At 45.4% G+C, this 18,388-nt stretch overlaps 1 protein-coding gene across 4 annotated transcripts in view; it reads right to left on the bottom strand.

Moving 5' to 3' along the window:
* TET3 (tet methylcytosine dioxygenase 3) overlaps window positions 1–18,388 on the bottom strand; it is a 95,563-nt gene that overhangs the window by 28,918 nt on the left and 48,257 nt on the right. For all 4 annotated transcript variants that reach the window (XM_081157302.1, XM_081157300.1, XM_081157301.1 and 1 more), the window contains one exon: window positions 12,521–14,669. In XM_081157302.1, the coding sequence (XP_081013428.1) occupies window positions 12,521–14,669 (2,149 nt within the window). The remainder of the gene's footprint in view (window positions 1–12,520; window positions 14,670–18,388) is intronic.

Genomic DNA, 18,388 nt, shown 5'->3' with positions numbered 1-18,388 from the left:
CTCTGGATTCCCAGAGCGCTTTGCATATAACAAAAATATCAAAGCACATATCACAGTACACTTTCACTGTTAACATGGAACAGCAGAATGAACATGGATTTTGCAGACAGAGACCTGGGCAACTGTGACGGGTTACCTTCCCAGCCTCTCCAATCCTTATGTCTCTCTCAGTCTACATGCAGTATTTGGTGCATTATATGAACTCAATAGGTAGCTGCTGTCCAGACTCTGCCAAACAAATTGTGTGACTGTAGTGAAGTTACTATACAACCCTTATGAGCCTAAAGCAGTTAAAATAATGTCTTTACATTAAAGAATTGTTGAGTATTAGATGAGATGTAAGGTACTTAGTACAGTTCAACCTACCAATGCTTAAACAAATATTTTCAACTAAAGGATTAAAATTACTTGCTCCAAATATACTATTTTGAACCATGAGACAGAATTACAGAAAGATGCAATGTGAAGTAGGGAAGGGGAAGAGACCGAGGGGGGATAGGGAAAGAGAATGTAAGAATGCGCGTGTTAGGCTATTACTCAGCATACAGAAAATAGAACTTCAGAACATGCCAGAACTTCTGGGATCTATTCCAGTTTCTATTGTCTGGAGAAAAGTCAAAGTAATGGATTGAATGCAGGGTCTTACACTGGGACTAGAACATAACAATGTAGCTTTTGGTGACTACCTTGTGCCCCAAATCAGAAAATCTCAAAACTTACACAGCTAAGAGCAGAGAAAGGAGTGTTTCAGGAAGATACAAACCAAATCTTGGCAACTCTATCCCAGCAGCTAGAAAAAAAGGTATGAAAATCCAAAACCAAGCCAATCTGGAAACTGAACAGTCAGGTTTCTCTGGGGAAGGCCACAAAAACACAAAGGGCAGACACGGTCCCAAGTGAGAAACAAAGCCAAAGTCACTCTCTCCTTCTGAGCAGTTTACAAGGCAGCCCAAGGAGTCTTATAAAAGTATTGTTTCTTTTAATTACATCCCTTACCCCAACATATATATCTCCCTTTCCTTAATTATATGTATGAGAGAGAAGGCATTCTATGGGAAGAAACTGGATTCACAACCAAGTACGCTTAGTTATAAATGTTTACATATTTAATTATCCTAACACTTACAAATTTAATCATCCTGATTTTTATACATATCCTTTTATATATGCATTATATATGCATGCTCTGAATCAGTGACCAATATGTGTTTCTGTTTTCCCACAGTGAAATAAGGTTTATTAACCTTTTTGGTGCTGTTTAATGCCATTAATCTTAAAATCAATGGGTGAGTTTACCCTATTTACATTTATTGTGGTAACGTACACATGGTGTTCTGTCATTTTATGTTTACATGCTTATGTTTCCTTGTTTTCTTTCTTTCTTAGCTTTTGTTATAAATTTTTTACTTTCTCGCTCCTCCCCAACCCCAGTAATCTGGACAACCTATAGTATGCTTTCTGTGATGCTAATAGTACTTTTGAAGAGAAAGAAGTTAGCACCCTATTTCACACACCTCCTCCTTCACTTTACCTCCTGCTTTTGGTATCTTTGTAAACATGTTTCCCTCCTCTATTATAAAAGAAATATTTACTACAAAAATAAATTTACTTCAAGCATAGTATAAGTAAGTATATTACCTCTTGTTTTAGAGAAAAAAATAATTATCACAATCATTTAAATTTAGTCTTCCCTGCCAGCCTCTTCATACCACAACTTCCCCAATCTGTCACTTATTTGGGTAATCTCCAGAAAATTTGAGTTCTTGCATATTTGGAAATGTTTTTATGAAGGCTTTACATGTGAATACCAACTTTATTGGATACAGAATTCTTAGGTCAAACTTTTTACCTCAATATTCTGGAAACTGCCATACATATATCCAACAAAGACCTCGTATCTAGAACAAATAAACAACACACTTACCAAGCAATAAGTAAAAGACAGAAACACAAAAGAGAAATGAGCAGATGGCTTGAACAGGTACTCGACAAAAGAGGACATATGAAAAGCTGCTGAACTTCATTAGTCATCCAGGAAGTGTAAATTAAAGCCACAGTGAGATGGGATCATACACATACCACAATGGCAGAAAGACTGTTCACAACCCCTGCTGGTGAGGATGGGGAGCACTGCCGTTAAGAGTTGCAACTGTTATAAACACTTTGGAAAATGGATAGTCCCTACTAAAGCTGAACACACAAGTTCTATCCTAGATATATACCCTACAGAAATATATACGTGTATACATATAAGTACCAAGAGACATATGTAAGAACCTCTTATATTAGCACATTTCATAACCTCAAATTGGAAACAACCCAAAGGACTATAAAACCATCTAAAGGATAAATGGTATATTCATAAAATGGAATACTATACAGCAATGAGCATGAGTGAGCAACAGGTTCCACCACACACACACTGTTGAATCTCTCCCACACAACACTGAACAAAAGAAGCCAGAATACTTTAAAATGTGTGTGTGTGCGTGTATGATTCCATACATATGAAGTTCAAGGACAGGCAAGACTGACCAATGTTAGAAGTTAGAATAGTAGTTACCTTAGGACAGGGGTCAGTGAAGTTTTTATGTTAAGGGACAGATGGCAACCATTTAAGACTTTGCAGGGCACGCAGTCTCTGTGGCAACTACCCCTCTCTGCTGATGTAGCGCAAAAGCAGCCACAGATAAGACATAAAAGCATGGCTATATTTCATTAAAACATATGGACAGTGAAATTTGGACTTCATATAATTTTTATGAGTCTTGAGGTACTTTATTTTTTTAACCATTTAAAAACCTAAAAATAGCCTGGCAGACGTGGCGCAGCAGTTGAGCATCGACCTGGGATCCAAGAGATCAGGGTTCAATTCTGGGTCAGGGCACATGCCCGGGTTTTGGGCATGAACTCAAGTAGGGGGCGTGCAGAAGGCAGCTGATCAATGACTCTCTCATCATTGATGTTTCTATCTCTCTTTAACTCTCCCATCCTCTCTCTGAAATCAATAAAGGCATATTTAAATAAATAAATAAATAAATAAATAAATAAATACCTAAAAATAGATTTTAGCTCACAGATGTGGGCCAGATTTGGTCTGCAGGCCACAGTGTGCTTGAGGGGGCCAGGTGCTATGACTCAGCAGGGGCCCACGGGAACTTCTGAGGGGCTGGTAAAATTGTTTCTTGATCTAAAACCATATTGAGCTGTAGACTTAAGATTTATTTACCTTTCTATATGTGCATTTCAATTAAAAGAATGTTTTAAGTTTTTTTTTAAGTAAAAAAAAAAAAAAAGTTTAAAAAACCAAGTATGTGCAACCAGCTTAATGTTTTGGTTAATTTATTTGTAGGCACTTCTTCATTCTTGAAATTCAGTAACTTCATCAGGATCATCATTTGTCCATTTTCCTTCATTTTTAATTTAGAGGAAAGTTTTTTATTCTATCTTTACTCTTGCCTTTGTTCAGTTTGTTCCAGACTCTTTGCTGGGAACCAATGAATGGTCCCAACATTCCCACGGACTGAGTCTGTAACATCCCTCTGTATCCCTCGCTTATCTCCACTCTAGTGATGCTCATTTCTGTTTTCTTTTCCTGGTTAGGAGCAACCTTTCAAGCCTCTCTCTCCTCCTCACCGATTTGCTGTTTCCATAACTCTGATTCTGCTTTTTGTAGCTTCTAGTGAGTTGCAAGGGCCCTGTGCGAAAGCATTGCTCCTTCTGGAATTCAATCCACACCTCTCGTGGTTCTCGGTAACTTTATTCTAGTGCCCCATCTTTCATTTCTGGTTTCACTGTGAACATTTTGTTCAACTTCCTTGAAGTTTGTAAAAGTAAGTAGTTCAAACTCTTCTTGTATTTTCTAATGTAAACCTTCATTTTGAATGTTATATTAATCCCTCGATTGAATGGGCTGCATGTTGGATTTTGTGTGTGTTTGCTTGTTAATCTTTCAGTGGAGTAAATTCATCTCCAGGATTTCTCCTGCTCGGCACTACTGACATTTTGGACTGGATAATTCTTTATTATGCGGGGCTGTCCTGTGCGTTGTTGAAGGTTTAGCCGTATCCCTGGCCTCTACCCACTAGATGCCAGTAGGACCACACCGGTTGTGACAATTAAAAATGTTCTCAGACATTGTCCAATGTCCCCTGGAGGAAAGAGGGGTAAAAGAGCCCCCAACTGAAAGCCACTGGTCTACTCATTTACCCAAAAATAGAATGAACAGAGTCTCCTCACATTTCTCTACCTGGATGCTGCTGAAATTATTCTCTTAGAAATTAAGCTAGAGAATCGGACGTTACAGAGGTTTCAATTATTAGTTCAAAAGTTCAGCAGCTTGAGGGAGGATGGGAGGCACTGGGGCTGGCTGTGGACTGTTGCAACTGGGAAATTTCATTTCTATGCCCTCGGTTCGTTGGGGCCAACACCTCTAATTTGTGTGCTGAGGGTTGGGTTGTACTCTGTCCTGGTGCCAGGATTCTGGTTTATTTCCTCATATAGGAGTGAGCTGGTCTTTCTGATAAGACATCGAGTTAAAATAAAGCCCCATGGTTTGCAGGACTTTTGTTGGGTGGCTCGGCAAGTATTTCTCTCTGCACAATGGCCTCTGCTTGGTGCTGCTGGCCCTTGGTTACAAAGCGAGCTCCTAGGATATGGTCTCCCACCTCTCCAGCCAGCTGTCCTCACCCCACACCTTATCCCCATCAGAAACTGGAGCAGAGGAAAAGGGGGCCTGTGTGCCATCCTGGCTTTCCAAAGAGCATGCCTTCTACTTGGGTGGTCTCCAGCCTCTCTCCAAGCTGCGGGATCCCCCTGAGCCTCCACGATTGTGCTGCACAATACTGGGGGTTGTGCACCCCATGTCATCCTTTATTTTCATTCAAATTGACCGTAAACTGGCCGACAGCCCTTGAAATTCATGTTTTAACACTGGGGCTATTTCTAAATTTCAGTTGGTGAAATTTCTCCTCTACTTTTGTTTCTTCTGGTTTCTTTCACCAGGTTTCAGGAAAGGGATATTTTGCTATCTTGCTGTTAAGTCACCAGTATAATATTTCTTCCTTCTCCATAGAGGTAAAGTGACAGAACAAGGAAACGACTCAGCCCTCCTTAAAGAAAAATCTGTTCCATGTCTCCCTTTGAGCAGTGAGGGCAGAAGTAAAGTGTTTTTCTAAACACTAGAAAGCTCTGGGATAGAGCTCGGGAGAGAAAAGTCCAATTTTTCACAAACGCTGGTTACGTGGCTCTAGGTGCTTTTCTTTGCCCTGTGCACTTAATTCTATGCTCATTAAAATAGAAAATAAGCTCTGTTCCACTTCTGTGCCAGGCTGGGAAAGAATGCAATGTATCCTTTCTGCTATCAGCAAGAGATACTGAGCACAAGAAACTACTCCTTACTGCCTAACAGAAAAAGGGACCCTTAATTTCTAAATAAACCTTCCACCTTTCCCTCTCTCCACCGAGACTGGGGCACCCACACTTCCCCAGTGGGGACCCTCATGCCAGATACAGATACTGACTGAGGAATTTCTTCTCTTTATGATGCTAATACAAAGAGGCAGTTGATAACTGGCATACAATTTATCTGCAGGTGTTAAGACCACACAAAGGTTTTAATAAATATAGCTATCTTTTTTCCCCAAAATAATCCTACATAATGCCTCAGATTCTTTATGTAATGCTAGTGGACTTAAAGCCAAACAACTTAAGCTTATATAACTAATTAGGTTCCATTTCCATTGCAGTGGATGACTGCTAGCACCACACCTCCTGGCAGTCACAAATCCACGAGGAGAGAAGGCAGACTGTTGGGCCCTACCCTGGATCAGGTGTGCCAGAAGAACTTTTTTTTTAAATTCATATCTCTAAAATCTCAGGTCAGCTGCCTGCAAGTTCATGGGTAGCATGCTAGGCCTGCAGGTAGTAGACAGAAATATCTTTGTAACAATGCACATTCTCTGATGACAAAGATTAAAGGTAAGGGGATCATGCCTAAACCGATCTTATGTCTTTGTAGAGTTTAAATAGTGAGGTAGAATAAGGTTGACAAGTTAACCAAAAAATACGTATGTGGTGAACTTACCATATGTTCAGCACTAGTCTGGATGCTTTAGAAATACAATATTCAGTCCCTAATATTTTTTTAAATTCTCACCTAAGGATATGTTTTCATTGCTTTTTAGAAAGAGAAGGCCCTAGCTGGTTTGGCTCAGTAATTAGAACGTGGGCCCGAGGACTGAAGGGTCCTGGGTTTGACTCTGGCCAGGGCAGGTACCTTGGTTATAGGTTCAATCCCTGGCTCCAGTTGGGGTGCATCCAGGAGGCAACCAATCGATGTGTTTATCTCACATTGATGTTTCTCTCTCTCTCTCCCTTCCACTCCCTACCTCCTCCCTTCATGCTCTCTGAAAAAGCAATAGAAAAAATATCCTCAGGTGAGGATTAATAATAATAATAATAATAATAATAATAATAATAATAATAATAATAATAGAAAGAGAGGAAGGGGGAGAGAGAGGAACATCGATGTGAAAGAGAAACATCTACTCGTTGCCTTCCATATGCCCCCTGACCAGGGATCGAACCTGCAACCTAGGTATGTGCCCTGCCTGGATATCAAACCCACAACCTTTTGGTATAGGGGACGACGCTCTAAACTGAGCCACCCGACCAAGGTGGTCCCTATTTTTAAGGAACCTGGGATTTAATTGAAAAGACCAGTACACATGTAATAAGTAATGTAAGACAAAGAAGAATCCAGCATTAAATTTTGGCCCTTCAGTACTGGTGCTGCTAGTCCTCCCAATCTCCCAATCTATCAGTTGGTTCTTTAACCTAGCCTCTCCTCGATTTCTTTCCACATCTCTTCCACACCTCCTTCCTAGCCTCCTGTTCGAGATTCTCTCCCCTCATGTTAGTATCCTGCATTCTCAGGTCTCTTCTCTATTTACATATTCGTCCTGGTGAAATGACCCTAACTGCAAACTTCAGCTACCATGTTTGCTGAAGAACCTCCAATTCACAGATCCAACTGGATACACACCTCCAGACATCTCAAAGGCTACATGTCCAAACTTGCTTCCCTCCCAGTATTTCAAACCTTGGTGAATGGAACCACCATGCCACCCAGTCACCTAACCTAGAAGCTCAGAAGTCACCTGTGACTGCTTCTTCCTCCTTCCTCCCAAATCCAACTAGTCACCAACCAATTAATTATTTTTCTTAGTCTCTCTCTTATCAACCATCCCCCTCCTCTCAATATCCTTCTTAGTTCAGGCACCTATTGTTTCTTGTCTGAACTTGGCCTGAGCTTGCGAACTGGTTTCTCTGCCTTTTGTGCCATCCCCACTTACCCTGAAGCTTTCCTCTCCGGCCACTGCCAATCTCTCATCTAACACACCAGTCACACTGGAAGGACTTGTATTGCCCCATGTGTTCTCATCTCCATATTTTCATGGCCCTTTGCCTGGAACACTCTACCTTCTCCCACTTAATACAGTAAACATCAACTTAAGCCTTTAAAACTCAGATCAGACATCACCTCCAGGAAGTTCTTTCTGATATCCTGCTACCCAGAGTCAGATTCCCAACCTTTATACTGGTGTCCAAATATCCTATTCTCTTAAAAAAAATTTAAACAATGAAGTTCCTCTTTATCTCAAACTGAGATAAAGGGGGTAAAAGACATTCTCATAAAAACTGCAGGAAGTAGACTTGGCATGGTTGTAAACAGAGGTGAGTCTCTGTGTCCCCCATTCAGAACTGTGGTCCACACTGAAGTGACCCAGTGGATCCTGCGGTCAGCCACATTTGCAGGACAACATCCCTCCCTCGGCCAAACTTGACCGCATTCCAGGCAAAGGAGATATTTTTCTTGTATTGGTCTTTGGCTACTTTTTTTAGGGCAGGACGATCAACTGGATAAAAATACAGCACTTCTATGAAGGCAACCCCTAACATTTCTATCTCCCAATCTGCTTACAGCTGCATGTGGCCTGTGCCTCGGAGACATTAGGACAAGACTTAAAAGTTAACACGGGCCTGTTTCCTTATCTATAAGGTGATAAGCAGATGATCTCGAAGGATGCTTTTCCCACTAAAATGTCCTCTGGACTCATTTCCTGTCCTAACCTGGCTCTCCTGGTGAATTTCCCCACTTCTAAGAATAGATAAACTACAAAGGGCCTAGCCAACAGCTGCTGCAGCTCACTGTCCTGTCCCTGACATGGTCACAGGATGGTTAGGTGGTTACTAGCGGAATCTCCAATGTGTGCCTCGGAATATCAGGAATATAGCAATACTCGCTTCCCCTAATAATTAAATGTAGAACTTCAACATGTGCTAAGTTTTCTCAAACCTGTACATACCATAGTACCTTCTGGAGTAAGGCATGTCCTTTCACGACTTTTAAATTTTTTTCTTTAAAGCTTCAAAGGGTGCCTTTAATTCTAACATTTCCAGATTCAGAGAACAAGCCCCTATGAATCCCACCCACACCTTCAGAAACCTATGGTCTTAATAGAAGGATAAAACAAGGCTCTTGGTGTTTGGGTTTTGGTTACCTGATGATGCCCATAATGGCCAAAATTGCTTATTTGGCAAAAAATCACCATAGACCTTGACTATTATGTTTCTTTTGCTATGCTATAAAACCTTTTTATGCTTTTATAAAGTTGTTTCTCCAGTACTTATCAATCCCTTATTGTGAGCATTCCAAATTTCACTGTCATGTTTATGGAAAGTCTTCCTTACACAGACATGCAGTCTGCACCCCTCTACCTGTCACTGCTGAGGGGTGAGTTTCTGGAACAGAAGATGGATCCCATCTGACATGAGTCCCGGAGTGAGTAGCTTTATTCCTAACCCTTGTCCTGAGCCCAAGTTCACAAAGACAATTCTGCCATACCGGCTGAGGGAAGCCCCCATCTTGACATGGGGGTCCAGGCATTTCTGGAAAATAGGATGGCTTTCCCTAACAGGAACCCCAGCACCTCTAGAGACTCTCCATGTGAATCCCTTCTTCTTTGGCCCTCTGCATTCCTAATACCACTGCTTTTGTTAGGACTCATTTCCCAACTAAACAGTCTCAGTCATTGTATGTCATGGGTTAAGAGTCCAACTGCCTAGGTTCAAGTCTTACTTCCACCATTTGCTAGCTTTATGGCCTGGGCCAATTACTTCATCTAACTTTACTTTCTTTATCATTAAGATGGACTACAGCCTGGCCGGGCATGTCTCAGCAGCTGAGCGTCGACCTGGGATCTAGACGATCGGGGTTCAATTCCCGGTCAGGGCACATGCCCGGGTTGCAGGCTCGATCCCCAGTCGGGGGTGTGCAGGAGGCAGCCGATCAATGACTCTCTCATCACTGATGTTTCTATATCTCTCTCTCCCTCTCCTTTCCTCTCTCTGAAATCAATATATATTTAAAAAAAAAAAAAAAGATGGAACTACAGTACTGACAGCACCCACCTCATACAGATGCTATGAGCACGCAATGAGGTGGTCACTGTAAAGTACTTGGCACCATGCCTAGAACAGAGTAAGGTGATGACATTATTATTATTATTATTATTATTATTATTATTAGCTTCCTAACTGGTCTCTTGCCACAAGATCATCTCCCTTCACCAATCCATCTTCCATGCTGTCTCTAGAATGTACTTTCAAAAATATTTCTTGATTATAAAATACATATATTTCACTATAGAAAACCTATGAGGGAAAAGTCACCCAGAGTCTGACTCTGCTGATATATTTCCTTCTAGTCTTTTCTCTATTTTTTTTAACCTAGGTGAGATGATCATTTATATACTATTTATGCCTGCTCTTTTCACCTAAGCATTTTTCCATAATTTAACATTTAATAACACAAGGTAGGTTCAGTTCTAATTCTTTGTTTGGCATTAGACACGACTGGAGCAATAAATGACTGGCGGTGGGAATCTCCGCCCCCATCTCTTCCCAATGCCCCTGGCCCTTGCCGTCTGCCAAAGCAACAGCTGCCAGCATTGCCACCACCAGGCTTCGCTGGTGCTGACTGTCTACTGCCTGCACTTTTGCTCAGTAGCTTCAAAGCTGAGACCTATCCTCTCGGGGGGGGGTCTGGTCCAAGGACTGTAGGAGACCGCTGAGAGGTCAGGTCCACCCCGTGCCACTTGGTCTTACATCCTGCCGCCCCCGAGACTGTGCTCATGCATTCCTCGGTCCGGAGGGGCCCCCTTCTTGTCTCTCCCCATCTGTGTTCACTACATTTTTCAAGACCCAACTCTGAACAGGAACTTGTTAAATAAAACATCACCCTCCATAATGACAACCAAGCCTGATGCTTCAGAGCACTCTCACCACAGTGTAGCCACTTCCATACAACAGCACAGGTACCTGGCAAAATGTGTTGACTGGGCGACTGAATATTTTATTGTTTATATCGTCTCTTCAGACAAACCATGAAGTCTTTCAGAGATGAATTATTTCTCTTAAATGTTATTCCTATTGGTAGTTAGCACAGAGCTAGGTAATCAATAAATGATTGATGAATCAAGCAATAGCAAACATGTTCTTCCTTTGTAATATGTATATTTTTACTTTGTTTTCTTGCCTATTGCATTCAATAGGCTTGATAACAGCTAACACTTCCAAAGTGTGTACCATGTGCCAGACACGGTTCTCAGGGCTTCACGTACATTAACTAATTTACTCCTCACAACAGCCCTGGAAAGGGGCTACTATTATCATTTTTGTTTTATACATGAAGAAATGATGGAATTAAAATTCAAATTTTAAAAGATTAGTCTGGTCAAACACAATGCCCATATAACTGAATCTAACAATTAAAACTTTATTAAGGATCAACTGTGTCCTAAGCTTTAGGTAAGGATACTTCATACCCTGGAGGGGGAGAAACACCTACCAATGCAATAAACACAGGCAGCTGGGACAGGTACATACAAATGCAAAGACAGAAAAGGGCAAAGGGAGCCCACCTCCCATGATCAGAACAAGCCTCTCCCAAGTGCTGGGAAAAAACAAGGGCCATCAAAGTTATTTCCTTATTAGTTAAATCCAGGGTTAGCCCTTAGTGGAAACCACAATCCCAGGGCATGTCTGTGAGCATCTAGCAGGACCCTGCATGTCTCTTCACACCTAGATAGAAGCCCTGGGGCCAACTCTCCCTTGTTTCCCAAGTGACTCCTTGTCACTGATCCTCTGCTCTGCACCCCAGGAGTCTGGGGTAGCTGGACAGGGAGCAGAGCCCAGCTCCTCCTCATTGACAGGGATGCAACGTCTCAACAAACCACACGACGAACCTGATACTAATGTATTTGACAAACAGAGAAGACAGCCTTTTCGTAGAACCTGCCTGTGTACATAAAATCTCAAGAATTCAACATGCTCCTCACCAGCATCAACATGTTTTTTGGTCAACATCTGAAACATGTATCTTTTAGGGAACACTCCATAAATACCAGAGAGCTGGAGTCTAAGTGGAACTGAAGCCAGTGCATCCATGACCCCAGCCCCCCCACCCCACCCCCAGCCCCACCCGCCCCAGACAGCAGAAGTCCATGGGAGCAGTCCTCACAGGGCCAGGACTGCTTTTACTCTGGAAGGCAAGAAACAGACCCAATTCCTCAGTGCTCTCACCCACACCACAGCTTCATCCACCACCTGGACACTATGTCCCAACCCCTAACCCAGATTCCAGTCGCTTAGCCCCTTTCAAACTCAGCTTGTCCAAAAGAGCTCATTACCCTCCTCCAAATCTGTATTCTCAGTGACCACCACCAAGGTGGAGAGCTGAGCTATCCTCATCTCCACATTCCCTCCTCCTCAGAGGCCCTCCAACCCAACCACTCTGTGCCCCTCACACACCCAACTCTTTCAGTCCAGACCCTTGTGATTTCTTGCTTGGCTCAAGACACCTTTCTTACAGGTCCCCCCACCAATCCTTCCTCTCCAACACAGGCCAGAATAGTCTTTCAGAAGCACAAGGTTCATTACTTGCTTTATATGTGCTGCCAAAGCGAGCACATTCATTACTTGCTTTAAAACCCTCAGAAGCTTCACTATAAGATCAAGTCAAATGCTGGGCCCTGCAAGATCTGGCCCCTGCCTGCCTCTCAAACCACCTTTTGTTCATCCCCACACACGCCCCTCTCTTTTTGCTCCCCCCAGACCAAGAACAGTCCAAATAAACCCTACCCTCAGATAGCCACCAAGCTCAGGCCTCAGCACAATAACTACATCCCACAGGAAGACCTCCATGATGCCTTTACTTCAATCTGTGTGACAAAACACCTATGCCCACCTCTACTGACACTGACATGCCATGCACCACCAACCATCATCATTAGTTTCCTTCAATGCCTTCCCATTGGCCTGTGAGCTCATTTCTGTGTCTCCAGACTCCAGAGTCATGGCTGGCACACAAGAACTGTTTGCCAGATGAAAGACAGAGCCCTAGGAGCCCGAGCCTGGGCCACGACCCTTTGCCCTCCCGACACCCAGGAGGAATTACCAACACAGTCGCAGGTGGGGAACTCAGCCTGGGCTCTCTTGGCAGGTGTGTCCAGCAGACTCTTGGTAGGTGTGTCCAGGTACTTAAGAGGCGACTCCAGGAAACCACTGAGGGTGGGTGTGAGTGGGTTCTCAGCCTTGGTAGGTGTGGTCTCCTGGCCTCCCTCCTCTGAATGGAAGCAGGTGGTTGAGAGCACAGTCACAGCTCCTGAAGACTCAATCTTGATTTGCTTGGGGGAGCGGATAGCCAAAGGGCTCTCAGGGGCTGGGAGACATGTTGGCTGGTTCTCGGGGTCCTGAATGGGCACAGACGGGGGGCCAGGAAGCCCAAAGCTATCCCCAAATTCAGCTTCAAACTGCCGGATGAGCTCTTCCAGCTTGTCATCGGCCGGGGGAAGAGGGCCAGCAGAGCCTGGCTGCAGGGTTGCCATGGGGCTGGGGGACCTCATTTCCTGAGTAGGGGGCAGCAGGCTGTCCCCGCAGGGACTAGGTGCAAATAGCGCAAGAGAAGGTTCTGGGGGGAGGGGGACAGCAGAGCCCTGTGAGGCAGGGACAGGGGCAGGTGGATGTGCCTGCGCATCCTCGGTGGCTGGGGACTTCAACCCTTCTAGGACGATTTGCCGCAGAGGTGGGAAGAGAGGCTGCGCTTCCCGGGGCCGGGATTTCTTGATCTGAATGGGCTTCCGGACACTGGGCTTGATCCCAGGAGTGGCTTTCTCGGTTGCCAGGGGACCTCCAACAGGTGTCAGGGGCTTCTTCTTCTTCTCCTTGGGTGGTCTGTCTGGAGGCCGTGGGACAGGTGAGCTTGATGGTGCCCACCAGCCAGGAGCAGGAGGCTCCGTGGGGGTGGAGAAGGAGGCATTTTGGGCCTGGTCCAGGAAGAGACTGCGCTTATGGTGGAGGTGCTGCTGCAGGGCTGCCTGGGCCTTCTGGTGGGCACTTGGCTCCGAGGATGGTGTGGGAGCCTCCCTCTGGAGAATGGGGGATGGGGATGGGGCTGGGGCTGGGGCTGGGGAGGAAGAAGGTGCCTCAACCTTGACCTTGGGCTTGGTGGGCAGGGCCTCGGGCCGCTTGAATACTGACTGGATATAATCACTGGCACTGCCCAATAACTGTTCTAGTTCGGCCATGGGGTCAGGGCTCGGGCGAGGCATGGGCCAAGAGCTCCGGGGAGTTGCTGGTGGGGTGTCAGTGCCCCAGGCTTCAGGAAACTCTGTTCTAGGAGTTGCTGGGGGGAAGGCAGGGCTATCAGGAGGAACAAAGGATGGGGACTCTTCAGGGGGGACCACAGGCCATGAGGGGGCCCGGAGGTAGGACTGGGAAGATCTGAAAGGGGCAGGAGGGGACAAGGCCTCAGGAAGGGGGCAAGAAGCCTGGGAGGTGGAGTGAGAAGGCTGGGGGAGGGCAGAGGAGAGCTGTGTGAGGGCTTCGATGGCAATGGCCGTCTGCAGGCTGATGTTTTTTTCCTTGGCGATACTCAGGGCATTCTGGGACAGAGGCAGGCCCTCTGGGGGAGGTATCTGAGGGACCTCAGAGCTGAGGAGTGGCCTGGTGCTTGGTGCTGGGAGGCCAGCCTCACTAGGGGGCAGAGTCCCTGGGGGCCTGGGCCGTTCCTCCCCTCCCTCCACGACCACAGACTTGATCTTTCCCTCCAGCCACTCGAGGTAGTCAGGGCATTCTGGGCCATCGCAGGTGCAGTTGGGTGGTTTCATGCCATGCCGAGCAAGGGCCAGGGCTGTCTGTAGCGTGTCAAGGTCTTCACTGCCAGCAGAGCAGCTCTCGGACCCTGACCGGGGTCCCCTGCTGTTGTTCCCAGCCTCGCGATTCATCTCACGGTTGAAGGTTTCATAGAGCCGGGTGCTAAGGGCCCCATAAGAGGACACAGCTTCGGCCACAGCCGAAAAGGCCACCAGATCGTGGGCATCTTCTAGCCGAGCAGTGTGAGCTGGGCCTGGGGTAGCGTCCCAGTCGGGCTTCTGGTCTACTCGCCAAGGACCTCCAGCCCCCAGCAGGCTGGGTCCAGCGGGTTCTCTAGCACCATTGACCGGCGCCCCTGAGGCGCTTAGCTGCCTTGAGTCCCCATGGTACACTGGCCCTGAGTCCATCGGACCTGGAACAGGTCCATCAACTGGGCTGAGCTCTGAGCCTGTCTGGAGAGAGGGAAAGGGAGAGAGAGAGAAAAAGGAAAAAGATGAGCTATAATATCTGAAAGGATTGTCCTGCTTCACGCCACTCACAAGCACACTTAAACCTTGCTTTTCTGGCAAACCCTCTGTCTCTGGCATGGCTTTGGACCTCCGCTCATGGTCCCACATCTCCTTTCCCAGCCAGCTGTACTGGCAGACCTTCAATATCTCCTAGTGTGGAATTGAAGCAGACCTTCAATATCTCCTAGTGTGGAATTCTGAATGTTGCTCAGATGTTTTGGAGCCTCAGCTAGATCACACTGACAAGGCACCCCTGAAACTAAGTATTTATTAAGGGCACACAGAATGGTTTTTAACTCCCCATGACCAAGGTGACACCAGGACCACCTTGATTTTATTTTTTGTCAGAAGCAAAGAAAGCTACGCAAGCACACCAGGTAACAATGTGCCATAAGTGTAAAATATGTGTGACAAATTTGATTAGACTAATAAATTTAGCCAGGACAAAGGGTCAGCCATAGCTTCTCAGTGGGAAGGAACCCATAGTTTTTTCCATTACTGTGCCCACTTACACCCAGGCTGAGCTCAGAGTCTGGGACAGGATGACAGTCCCACTCCCAGTCCCAGGCCTGAGGGAAACACGGATGATCTGACACAGCATGTGTTTTGCCCCATGCTGAGCCAGTCCAGTGGATGACAAGCCCATTACTGCTTGGAAGGAGATCCAGGTCCCTCTCCAAGACCAGAAGGCTGATGTCCACCAAAGCACACAGCAGGGGGAGGGCACAAGAGAAAAGAGGGCCAGGGGCCCCAGTCCAGCCAGTTAAAAACTGATACAAAGATGCAGAATGAGTTTGCAAGATTCGTCACTCCAGAAAGGAAAGCTCTTCCTTACAGTAGAACGCCAATTAAGAAAATATATAGAAGGAATGATGGGTTTAGCAAGTCATCAGTGGATGCCACAACTAACAGATGAAAGCTTGATGAGGCACAGGATATATTCACAGTCTCAAAACATGTCCTCAAAAGTTACTTCATTACGATAGCAACTTCATAGTGGAGAAATCTGGGAGACGCCATCTTTACCAAATGATCCAAGTTGTCATGACAAATATCGGGACAAGAAAACATCATGTGCCTCTTGATACGATACACAGGGGATGTAATACCAGTCACATAGAACTCTAGCTAAAAACTACAACCCGAATCTAATCATGAAGAAACATCAGATACACAAACTGAGGGGATGCTAGAAAGCACCTGACTCTTCAAAAATTTCAAAAACAAAAAAGAAAAACATCTCTCCTAGCTTACATGAGACTAAGGAGACAGGACAGCAAAATGCATGCTCATGGGTTAGACCTCGGACTGGGGGAAAACAGCTATAAAGTACCTCACTGGGACAACTGATGAAATTTGAATATGGATGTGGATAAGACCATACCGTGTCCGTTTCATTCTTCTTGACTTGGATCATCACACCACAGTTATGTAAAAGAATGTCCCTGTCCTTAGGACACACACGCTGAAGCATTTAAGAGTAACGGTTCACAGTATCTCCAACTTAATCTCAAATGGTTCCGAAAAAAACAATAGTCACATGCCATTTAATGACGGGGATATGTTCTGAGAAATGTGCCATTAGGTGATTTCGTCACTGTGCGAACACCATGGAGTGCGCTTACACACAAACCTCAATGGTACAGCCCGCTACACACCTGGGCTATCTGGTACACCGCCATCGCATATGTGGTCCATCGTTAGCTGAAATGTCATTATGCGGTGCATAACTGTATATGCATATATAAACACATATACAGAGAGGGAAAATTATAAAGCCAGTAAGGCAAAATGTAAAAAATCCAAGTATGGGGGAGTCCCAGGTACTCTTCTTGCATCTTTTTTGTAAGTTTTAAAATTCTATCAAAATTAAAAATTAAAAAAAAGAAATTGTCCCTCAGGTAGAACACAAGTGATACATGTCCCCAGTCTGTCAACCATGGTCGTCATGGGCCCCACAGTGGTGTTGGGAAGCTGGGATTTGGGGTCAGCCCTGTGGGAGGTGAGCAGAGGCCCCAGCCTATGGTTCCCGCCTCATCATCATCACTGCCCCAATTGTGGACACAAAGGACTTTCATGCTTTTCCAATATGCTTTTCTGAGCCTTGCTGATGCAGTCCTCATTGCCCGGAATGCCTTTCCCAGCCTCTGTGAGGTTACTCTGGCTTATCCTACAATGTCACCTTTTTCCTGACCTGGTTGGCAGAATTACCTATGGCTCCTTCCCCTGGGTCCCCATGGCACCTGATAGATGTCTCTATTAACACTTATCATATCCCATTGCTGTTATTCAAGCAGCTGCCTCCCCAGCAGTTGGTGGTTCCTTCAAGACAGCATCCAAATTTTCCAGACTTCGGGGTCTCCTGCCCATAGCTAGTGTAGTAACACATTCTCAGTCTAGTGAAATGCGCTCCACTCCCCACAGGCCACGGGCTATGCCAGCCTCTCCCTGACCCTAGTGGAAGACTAGGAACTACCTTTCCTCTAGGAATGTGGCTGATCACCCAGCACTCCCTTCCTTCCTTCTTAGAAACCTAAACAAAGGTGGCTGCAAAAAAGGCTACAAAATCCAAAGTGGTCAAAGCTTACAAGCTCATGCATAAAAGCCAGAAGGAGCATGCGTAACCAAGAAGAGCATGGGAGAGCAGCATGGATTTACAAACAGTGCCAGGAAGAAGAATGCTACATGAGCGGAGGCTTCCCCCAAATGGTTAAGACAACAAAAAGGATTGAGAAAGTTATTTTCGGTGTGAGAGTAAGAACAAGGGGGGGCTAGGCCAGCTCTTGTGCCTCTGAATTCCCTGGGAAGAAAAGTGCTCTTTGGACCAAAAGGAGAAGAAAAGAGTAGACACAGATGTGAGGGAAATGAAGGCAGGGCAGGTGGGAAGACTAAGAAATTCTAAATTCCAGTTTCCTGGCCAGCGGAACCCACTGATATATATATATATATATTTTAAATATATCTTTATTGATTTCAAAGAGAGGAAAGGAGAGGAAGAGAGAGAGAGAGAAACATCAATGATGAGAGAGTCATTGATCGGCTGCAGCCCGCAACCCGGGCATGTGCCCTGACCGGGAATCAAACCCTGATCGCCGGGATCCTAGGTCGACGCTTAACCGCTGAGCCACGCCCGGCCGGGCCCCACTGATATATTCCTCACACTTGCAGGTGATCCTGGAGGAAACTTGCCATCAGGGGAAGATGCCAACAGGTGAGAAAAGGACAAGTGTTGTCTCCAATTTTCAGGACACTGAGTGAGAACAGCCCCAGGTAAGATTTCTGAGCAGGTAACTAAGAAACTACAAGGAGTCAGCCCATTAACTAATCTTACTGCTTTGTGTCGTGTGGTTATTGCACCAGGAGATGAGGCTGACAGGTCACAAATTCAAGGGCTGCAGGCCAAACCTGCCACAGATCTGTTTTGTTTGGCCTACACAGGCATCCCCAGCTTTTTGAAAGTTCGCATTATGCCATTTCACTTTTATGAAAGACAGACGTTAGTACTTGTTTTCACTTAACTGAAAGAAATCCGCAGAGGATTTTAACTTTTATTTAAAAAGGCAAAAAGTGAAAACAGCATCCGGGGTTTGTTCTGCAGCGAGCCATTGTAGAGGCAAAGCGCACCCCGAGCGGCAGCAGTGGCCGAACCACACTCTTTCCCC

The sequence above is a fragment of the Miniopterus schreibersii genome, assembly GCF_964146895.1.
Source record: "Miniopterus schreibersii genome assembly, chromosome: 13".
Classification (NCBI taxonomy): domain Eukaryota; kingdom Metazoa; phylum Chordata; class Mammalia; order Chiroptera; family Miniopteridae; genus Miniopterus; species Miniopterus schreibersii.
The sequence above is the reverse complement of the archived record's forward strand: the minus strand, read 5'-3'. Positions and strand labels throughout refer to the sequence as shown.